The sequence below is a fragment of the Euleptes europaea genome, chromosome 13 (assembly GCF_029931775.1).
Source record: "Euleptes europaea isolate rEulEur1 chromosome 13, rEulEur1.hap1, whole genome shotgun sequence".
In the NCBI taxonomy this organism is placed as follows: Eukaryota; Metazoa; Chordata; class Lepidosauria; order Squamata; family Sphaerodactylidae; genus Euleptes; species Euleptes europaea.
The window spans coordinates 9,130,566-9,140,971 of NC_079324.1; the positions used below are offsets into that span (position 1 = coordinate 9,130,566).

At 48.0% G+C, this 10,406-nt stretch overlaps 1 protein-coding gene across 1 annotated transcript in view; it reads right to left on the reverse strand.

The window, feature by feature from the left end:
• The window catches only part of ZC4H2 (zinc finger C4H2-type containing), a 14,542-nt gene extending 4,665 nt beyond the window's left edge, over window positions 1–9,877 (reverse strand). The window contains exons 1-2 of the mRNA XM_056859544.1: window positions 9,807–9,877; window positions 949–1,120 (exon numbers count right to left, since the gene is read on the reverse strand). Of these exons, the coding sequence (XP_056715522.1) occupies window positions 949–1,120; window positions 9,807–9,859 (225 nt within the window). The 5' untranslated portion in view covers window positions 9,860–9,877. The remainder of the gene's footprint in view (window positions 1–948; window positions 1,121–9,806) is intronic.
• Window positions 9,878–10,406: the final 529 nt, after the last annotated feature.

Below are 10,406 nucleotides of genomic sequence, written 5' to 3' on the forward strand. Positions count from 1 at the left end.
CAGACTGGCAGCAGCTCTCCAGGGTCTCAGGTCAAGGTCTTTCATATCATCTTCTATCTCATCCTTTAAATTTAAGATGCTGGGGACTGAACCTACCCCTGAGCCACAGCCCCTCCCCTTAAGCAGGGAACCTGGAGGAGCCACACATGGGTGGCCCCTACCACATGTAAATGGGCAACTTGGAAGAGCTATCAGGCTGCCAACATCAGTGGACAGATAACACACCAGGGATTTGGAAGACATCAGAACAAGTGGCTGAGTTGACAGCTGTGGATGACCAACAGACCCAGAGGAAGCCCCAGGCAAGAACAGTTGCACCAAGATCAGGCACACAATCACCTGGACACTGTTTGTACCACTCCAGCAGCCTCTTATCCTGAAGGCACCAGCAGCCTATTTAAATCTACTCCCTTAACTAATGACACCCCCAGTCTTTCAGTTGGCCCTAGATTTGCATACATTGGACCAATTATGAGATTGGCCCCTGTCCTGCTAACAACTAGGGTGGAAACTTGGGGGTGGGTGGGGACAGGGGGTGGTGAGCCACATCAGGTGTGCCATATATCTCTTCCAAGAAAACCCAGAAGTTCTGTCGGGTAGCTCTAGGGATCACTGGAAGCTCTATGATTTTACCATAGAGTTTCCAATCGTTCCGATGTCACATCTAGGTTTCCCCCAGAAACAATGTTACAGCACACTTGATGCCAACTTTTGTTTTAAAAGAATTCTCCCACCACTTCTTGGACTGGTGGTGGGCAATGTGGGTTGCTGGTGGGAGGCTTCCTGCCTTAGCAAGAGTCCTGGCAACCCTGCCAACAACTGTGGATCAGTCCTGTCTTCCGAAGACCAGGCACTAAGCATAGGATCCGCCTACTCTTGCTGACCTCCCCACACATAAAAAGCAACCCCATGAAAATTCATTTCTCCCATTGGCTGCCTGTCACTTACTACATTGATGTCGGCATGTATCAGGCGCAGTTCCTCCACGTGGGCCATCTTCTCTTGCAGCAGCAAGTCCATCTCCTGCTTATATTCCTTCAGGTGCCTCTCCTCCGACTCCAGAGCCTCAAACTCGGCCTTCAAGCGGGCCTTGATCTTTTCCATCTGCAGAGTCTTATTTCTACAGCAGCAACAAAAGCACAGGAAAGATGAGAGGAGAGCAGGGATGACATTACTGACATGCCAAGGGGCAGATCACAGGGGAGGAGGGAGAACGAAGCGCAGCTAGAAACGGCTCGTCAGGCACAGACAACAACTGGTCACGATTGGTCACGATGCCAGTGATGGATGGGAGGCTGCAGCCCACGAGAAAGCCCCCCCCCTGCCCCTTGGTCAACTGAAAGACAGTTGCCCTTCACTCCTTATAGGGATGTGGCTGGCTGAATGCCAATCTGTAGGGTAATCAAGCAGGGACACACAACCCAAGTCAGGCTTTCTGAAAACTTGTGGGACTGCCTAGGTGGGTGGGGGGAATATGACTTCTAAATAGTAAGAGCAAGAAATAGAAAAAAAATAGAAATAGAAAAATAGAATGTTTTTCAAAAGACAAAAAAAGAACACGCCATGAAAAAAGGCAGGGGAGAGGGAACATGGTGCTGTTTGAAATGGCCAGAACGTTTCAGAGCGCTTTAGAGACAGCTCATTAACGGACTGAAATGAGTTGTATGAAATGCCCATCCCTGTATCGCTTTACTCGGAAATGGGCCAACAAAAGATGACAGCCAGTTTAGAACGGCAATCTGAAAGGGGCCTTAGTTATGTGTTAGCTTCGAGTCCAGGAGCACCGTCTCAAAAGCTTATACCTGAAAATCGTCTTGGTCTCTAAGGTGCTCCTGGATGCAAATCTAACTGTTATACCAACATGTCTATCCTCTGAAACAATCTTCATCAGTTATGGGTTGAAAAGACGTCTATCCTGCCTCTCTACAAATATGTACCCAAGGCAGCTCACAACATAGTGAGAATTAACAATGAAACAAATCTAAGGCATCTTTATCCTATCATAAGAACATAAGAAAAGCCATGCCGGCTCTCCTTCTTAACAAGGAGCACAGAATGCTTCTCCCTTCTCCATTTTACCCCCACCGTGAGGTAGGGGAGGCTGAGAGTGAATGAGAGGACGGAGGCAACTTGGGGACTTGAATCCAGGTCTGCTCACATCCCTGTCGCTCATGTGAGATTTCAGCTGAGTTCATCTACTGAGTGGGCTCAACTCCATGACTTGCCAGAGATGCAGCAGCCCTGATGTCATTGTCTGCTCCCTTACAAACCTTTCAGGCCACAGCAGTCATCTTCTGGGGCCCTGCTTTGGGTGCCTCTGATATTAGGCAGGTGGCCACACAAGGCCACACGCATTCTCGGTCATGGCACCAAAACTCTGGAAATCTCTTCTGCCAGCAGGTGAAGACATTTTTTGTTTCAGTTGGTATTCCCTCAGTGAAACCTCCTTCCTAACCAATGTTTTAATTGCCTTTTCATGTTTTTGTATGTGGATTTTAGTTTTGATTTTAATTATGTGTTTTTGTTTGGTTTTAATGTTTTTATGACATGTTTTTATTATTTATTTATTAATTAATGAATTTATTTTTTACAGCATTAGCCAGAACACCACAGCCAGTTTATTTATTATTAATTATTATTATTATACCATGAAGTGTTTGCCAATGCTTTCATTGGCTATTATTTCATCTCTCACATGTCCATGTTTCCAGGTACGCATCAAACAAAAGCACTTTGCACACAGGGGTGAGTAACTTTCCCAATCTCCCTTGCACGTTACCCAAGAGTTTTGAACAAGGGTCAGATAAAAACCCATTTGGCTGTCACTTGGCCCAAGAGCTAAGATAAGGAAAGATGAGAGAGGCCATAGCTCAACAGCAAAGCTCTTGCTTTGCATTCAGTAGGTCCTGAACATCTCCAGGCAAGATATCTCAAGCAGCAAGGGAAAGACCTCTCCCAAAAACCACGGTGAGCCATTGCCAGTCCAGACAGACTGCATTTGAACAGATGGGACAAAAACTAAGACTCCATGGGAGACAACTTCAGAGGTTCAAAGGACCTTGGCTCAGTGGTAGAACATTTGCTTGGCATGCAGAAGGTCCCAGGTTCAATCCCCGCCATTGCTAGTTAAAAGCACCTGGCAGGAGGTTATGTGAAAGACCTCTGTCTGAGACCCTAAAGCAGGGGTCCCCAACCTTTTGGGGAGGGGCTGTGGCTCAGTAGCAGAGTATCTGCTTGGCAGAGGTTCAAAGGACCTTGGCTCAGTGGTAGAACATTTGCTTGGCATGCAGAAGGTCCCAGGTTCAATCCCTGGCATCTCCAGTTAAAAGGACCAGGCAGTAGGTGATGTGAAAGACCTCAGCCTGAGACCCTGGAGATCCGCTGCCAATCTGAGTTGACAATACTCACCTTGATGGACCAAGGGTCTGGTTCAGTATAAGGTAGCATCACGTGTCCATGTGTGACTGCTTTCAGATCTTATTTATGCATTAAAAGCACTCCCCTTACAAATCAGTAAACAGGTAGCTTCTTCCAATCCACTGATTTATTAAAATCTGCATCCATGGGGAGGAGGGGAAGAGATCTCTGATAGTGTCCATCTTAAATCCAAACTACATGCCACTTTTAGCACATACTCACCACAGGGACTTGCAGCTATTTGACAGCTGTGAGTTTCCCATGGGAACTCAATTCAGAAGTGCCTCAAGGACACAATTTTGATCACAGAAACGGCATGGAGGGATGCCAGAGCCCCTCCTCGCCTGTATCAAGCTCCAGTTCCAAATCAAGTCCCTTCAGAGCTTCTGAACTGAGTTCCCACAGGGAACTTGTGGCTGGCACACGGCTGCAAGACCCCATGGTGATCATGTGGCAGATGTAATGTGTAGTCTCGACCACAGATACATACTTAATCTGTGTTCTCTGACTTACTTCCAGTCAATCAACTGACTGAAGAGTGTTAGCAATGCCAGTCTGGCCATTCCCCCCCCCCCCCCGAGTTGAGGCCTTCTCACAGCAAAGGGAGAGATAAGAATTTGGGTATGTGTAGGGGGGAAATAGAAGTGGCCGCAGTGAGCTCCGTTCTGAGCCAGGCCTTCCAACATTTTATCCATTTATTTAAAATAAATATTGGTCACCTCTCCATTAAGAAAAGAACCCTGCTCAAAGCAGCCCACACAGTTAAAAACAAACCAGGGCCAATAATAAAGGCAACAGAGTAATACAGTAATTTTAAAAGTCTATTAAAGAGACAGAACTTTTTTTTTCTCCAGGGCTGATGACAACCCTGACTGTAGACCAGACATTCTGAAGAAGAGCAGAGAAAGAAGAAAGGTAAATAGAGGAACATGACCACAGCGACATTCAGAAGTCATCGTAAGCAGCTTGAAGTGAATCTAAGAAGCAAATCAATGAAGAGAATGGAGAATTGGAAAAATCCGGAGAATTGTTCCAAGTGTAATAATATGAAATGCAGAGGTCTTCCAGAAGGCTGGACATATTTATTTTGTTTGATTGGCTTTATTGATACCCTGCATATCTAACAGGGACCCCAAAGGGGCTTACATCATTCTCTTCTCCCTTTTTACCCTCACGACAACCCTCTAAGGCACGTTAGGCTGAAAGTGTGTGGAACATGGGGACTCAGCAGGAGTTCTATCTAATTGGCTCTGGCAAACTCTGGGTTTTGAAGCTGCTTATAGGAAGAGAGCACTGACAGACTGACAGGAGAAGCCGAAGCTGAATTGTACCCTTTGATGCCAATGGATGTCGAAGGGTATAATTCTGCTTAAGACTGCACTGTTAGAGATCTCATTGGCAACTTTAAAACGGAACGATCGACGAACAGATAGTATTCTACTAGGAAAACTGAGATATGATAGGGGAAGTACACCATCACCATCTTTCAAAACCTCACACCAGAAATGAGAAATGGCCAGTGCTTGAAGCTCATCATGGGAGCGCTTTGGAATTTCCCCTTCCACAGTGCCAGGACCTCGATCCATCTCATTTCCCACTCACCACTTTATGTGGTCAAATAATGCTGGGTTGTCCCAGTCACAGGACTCCTGCGCCATCTGTGGCTTGGCCCCCAAGTGCTGCTACCTCAGATCCTTTCAACCTAGGAGCTCAAGGGTTGAACCTGGGAGCTTCTGCATGCCAAGCGCACGCTCTGCCACTGAGACACAGACCCTTCCCTCGTGTGTGTGTGTGTGTGTGTGTGTTTGGGTGTGTGTGTGTAAAGTGCCATTGTCACAGCTGACTTATGGCAACCTCGTAGGCTTTTCAAGGCAAGAGACGTTCACAGGTGGTTTGCCACTGCCTACCTCTGCATAAGGACCCTGGCCTTCCTTGGTGGTCTCCCATCCAAGTACTGACCAGGGCTGACCCTGCCTACCTTCTGAGATCTGACAAGATCAGGCTAGCCTGGGCCATCTAGGCCAGGGCATTCTTTTCTTATCCATTTGTTATCTTCCTCTCTGTTGGGCTTCCCCAAGGATCTGGCATTGCCCGCTTCTTTTCTCTCTCTCTACGCATGGCCCCCCGCCCCAGTGAGTTCATCAAACCCTATGGCTTGCAGCATACCCCATTCTATCTGTGAACCTTCTTGCTATGTCTAATTGCATATTTTCAATGGCCTTTTTGTTTTTGTGTGGATGCCTTGCTACCATCTCAGACTTAGTATATCCAAACCCAAACTTCTCAGCTTCCCTCCTTCCTCTTCAGATCCACTGGCAACATCACCATCAACCCTGAAGAACAGACACAGAGCCTTAGCATTGACTTTTTTCTTACCTACTGCTCCCCACATTGTCTGCTGCCAAATCACATAACTTTTCTGGCCTAAAATGGGCCACACCAAAGACACCACTACACCATTTTCAATGAACAAGAAGAAGACAAAAATGAAGAAGAGTTGGTTTTTATACCTTGATTTTCTCTACCTTTAGGGAATCTCAAACCGGCTTACAATCGCCTTCCCTTCCTCTCCCCACAACAGACACCTTGTGAGGTAGGTGAGGCTGAGAGAGTTCTGAGAGAACTGTGACTAGGCCAGGGTCACCCAGCAGGCTCCATGTGGAGGAATCATAGAATCAGAGTTGGAAGGGACCACCAGGGTCATCTAGTCCAACCCCCTGCACAATGCAGGAAATTCACAACTACCTCCCTTCGCACCCCCAGTGACCCCTACTCCATGCCCAGAAGATGGCCAACATGCCCTCCTTCTCATGATCTTCCTAAGGTCATAGAATCAGCATTGCTGACAAATGGCCATCTAGCCTCTGCTTAAAAACCTCCAGGGAAGGAGAGTTTACCACCTCCTGAGGAATCCCGTTCCACTGAGGAACTGCTCTAACTGTTACAAAATTCTTCCTAATGTCTAGACGGAAACTCTTTTGATCTAATTTCAACCCGTTGGTTCTGGTCCGACCTTCTGGGGCAACAGAAAACAACTCAGCACCATCCTCTATATGAAAGCCCTTCAAGTACTTGAAGATGGTTATCATATCTCCTCTCAGTTTTCCTCTCTTCAGGCTAAACATACCCAGCTCCTTCAAGCTTTCTTCATAGGACTTGGTCTCCTCCCAAAGCAGTATTGTGTCAGGACCCAGTTGGGGTCATGGAAACCTAGAGCGAGAGAGGGTTCTTCACTCATCAGTGGCTCACACTGGCCAAATTTTCCCCTGAAGTGTCTACATGCTGAAGGCCTTTCTTGCTCTGCTTTGCAATGTCATCCTAAGTAGAGTTATGCTCTTCTAAGTCCCAATGGGCACAAACAGCTGCAACTCTGTTTAGGATGGTTCTTGTGAGGAAAGGCAGGAGGCCACACTCCTAGTATTTATACCAGGCCTGTCCAGTCTAGAGACATGACATTGCCTGCCAACTGCAGGGTCTGATGTGGCGCAGCTCTTCTGTATCCAAAACAGACTCTGAGGCTTCTGGTTTACGCAAAGGAACATAACAAAGTGTCTCAAATTTTGAGGGTTAAACAGGCCAAGTGTCAGGCACTGGGAGGCGCTGGCCTGGGAAGGCGCCCAGTGCCCAGGCCAGGTGGCGGTTCAAGGTCTAACTGTTGTTCAGCTCTAGTTCTGTATAGTCTTTGTCCGCTTGTGGGATGCGAGTGTTATCTCAATGGGTTGAGATAACCTAGCAACCAGTAGTTCTCCTGAAAGTAAACTGTTTCCTTTTTATCTCCTGTACCTTTGGCATTTCCCCCATTAGTATCCTTGCCCAGTTCCAAGTCAATTTCTGTAACTTGCTGTATATTTTCTAATAAACCAGCTTTCGTAGGAAGATCTGCCTGGAAGTCTTTGTGGGATTTATCTGGTGAGCCCAGAGCTGACACCAAGCTGTTGTTGTTGTTTTTAATTAACTGACAGTGTTACTGATTTGTTATTGATGAATTAATTGATTGATTAATTAATTAAAACCTCCCATGAGTACCCAGAAAGGAGATGGTCTGCTGTATCTCTGCATGATTTACAGTTATGGCCGTGTTTGTGTGTGTGTGAAGCATTGCCAACTCGCAGCCGACTTATGATGTCCCCTCATGGGGTTTTCAAGACAATGGTCTTCAGAGGTGGTTTGCCATTCCTTCCTCTGTGCAACAACCTGGTATTCCTTGGTGGTCTCCCATCCAAGTACCAGCAAGGGCTGACCCTGCCTAGCTTCCAAGATCTGGTAAGATCAGGCTAGCCTGGGCCATCCAGTTTTGGCCTGGACTACTTCTAACAAACTAGCTTCTTTTAGGGGTGGGTAATACTGCTACAAAGCAGGACTACAGATGAACATCAAGAAGACAAAAGTAATTGTAGTGGTCTAGCTTTATTTAGCCTTAAAATATATATATTCATGCAACGTATGTTAATTAAAAGCTAGATTTCTTCTTAGTGAATGGCAAGTTGAAAAAACCTTATGCCATAACGTCACAGTTAACTGGCAGCAGAAAAGCCTGGGCTGACAGCCAATAACCTTCGCTAAGTATAAATACCAGATTACAAAGGAAAAATGTGTCCCGTTTATATTCCAGATGGGGGGAGCATTGAATCCTTTTACAGGATGCTTCAGGCATCTTTTCTAGGGCTTTCTTACCTTACTATGAGTGATGGGTTTGACATTGAAAATCTGATTAAACCCCTATCGGCAAACCTTGCCTCTGGCCATATAAAGACACCTTGTGAGGTGCGAAACAGGTGAAAGGGATTAGAATAATCTCATGAGAGAATTTTAGAAGGTTTAACATTGTTTCGGGAAAGAGTGAAGACCCTTGAGAAAATGCCATAAAAGTAAAACCACAGATTAGGTTTCCCATGTCAAAAGGTATAAAAGAGGTCTGGAACTGTTTAGAATTCGGAGGTCTTTCACAGATCTCCCGATCGGTGGCGGGTACGTATGAAATTGTATTTTGTGCATATTATAATCTGTATGCAAATTTTTGAAATAGCCTGTTGTGACTCCGCCTAAATTCTGTTATACGGTCTCTGGCTGCCTGGAATCCTATGCATGCTCACTTATAAGTAAGCGGCACTGAACAAAGCAGGGCTATAGGACCGGGCTTTGAACGGCGAATCAAAGCTTCTGTCCCCCCTCAGAGACATCCTTCCAAAGGACACAACGAACACACGAAGCTGCCTTATCCTGAACCAGACCATCAAGGTCAGTCTTGTCTACTCAGACTGGCAGCAGCTCTCCATGGTCTCCGGTGGAGGTCTTTACATCATCTACCACCTGATCTGTCCTGCCCTGGATGGCCCAGGCTAGCCTGATCTCCTCAGATCCCAGAGGGCGAAAATGCACTGAAATCCTGGCTGGAACAGGGAAGAAAGGAGGCTCAAGCGACGGCGCGTTTTCGCCCAGAAGCTAAGCAGGGTCGGCCCTGGCTAGTACCTGGATGGCAGACCGCCAAGGAAGCCCAGGGTCGCTGTGCAAAGGCAGGCAATGGCAAACCGCCTCTGGGAGTCTCCTGCCTTGAAAACCCCCTAAGGGGTCGCCATAAGTCGGCGGCAACTTGACAGCCCTTTACAGCAGGGGTGGGGAACGTCAGGCCCGGGGGCCGTATAAGGCCCGCGAAATCATTTGGTCTGGCCCTTCGTGGGTCCTGGCAGATCTCTAGCTCAGAAGGATCTAAGACTGGCGATCCGCCCCCTCCCGCAGACAGGAAAAGCCTCTATTCAAGGCAGATGTGAGTTTGTTTTGCTGAGAAAAGGAACCTTCTTCCCCCCTTGCAGAAGAGTCATTAGCTATGGAGCTGCTAGGACCGCCCAAGAAACGGTGTTAACCCTTTCCCACCCGGGCTGTGGAGAAACATGGCAGACTCTCAGAGCCATCTCCGGTCGTGCCTCTTGGCTAAATGTTTGACCAAATATCGCAGGCTAATTTTTAAGTTGATAATTTTGTATGGCCCGCAAATGATGTTATAACTATCCAAATGGCCTTTGGCAGAAAAAAGGTTCCCCACCCCTGCTTTACAGACACACACACACACCCCGATCCTTTTAATGGAGATGCCAGGGATCGAACCTGGGACCTCCGGCATGCCAAGCGGATGCTCTGCCGCGGAGCCACAGCCGGTCCCCAGGAACGGGGCTCCACGTTAAAGAAAAAGGCTTCCCAATCCGGTCCCTTTGCATTTGCAGCCGCCCTGTCCGAACCCGTCCGCTGCCGCGGCTGCAACCGGACGCCGCTGACCCGGGGGTAAGCCCCCATGGCGCGTCGCGGCTCTTACTCCCGAGGAAACGTGCCTCGCGCCGGGCATCCCCGCTGGGACCGCACAAAGGGCGAGAGCGAAGACAAGACGGGACGCCTACCTGATCTCTTTGATGCTTTCCAGCTTGCACATGATCTCTTGCTCATCGGCCATGCTTCTCTTTCCCCCCACCCCCCGGTTTAAATCCACTGGGGAAATGGACAAGAGGCCAAGGAAGGGAAAGAAAGGAAAAGAAAGGGAAGCGACGCCAATACAATAGACACAATGTAGCCGCCCCCGCCAGGCTCCTGGGCGCAAAGACTGCGGTAGGAGCGAGCGAGGCCTATCGGGAGTTCGAGTCCAGGGCCTCATAGCGGCCCGGGCTCAGGCAGGCGCCGCAGACTACGAATCCCGCCATGCAACGCGCGCCGCGGCGACTCTCCCTTCCGGCACTCCGACCCGTGCATTTGTCACCGCGAGTTATGGCAAAGGTGGTTAGGAGTGCCAGCGAGCGAGAGGATGCGTTTGCTTGGGATGTGTATTTGGGGGGTGGGGAGGTGGGGTGGGGTAGGTGGGGGATTGGAGCATCTTTCGCTTAAAGTGTTCTAAAAGGGTAACAGAAAAGAGCAAGAGTCCAGTTGCACCTTTTTCCCCCCCTATAAATATTTTTATTGGTTTTCCATATTAAATAAGGGTACAGGGGAAAAGGGAAAGAGGAACC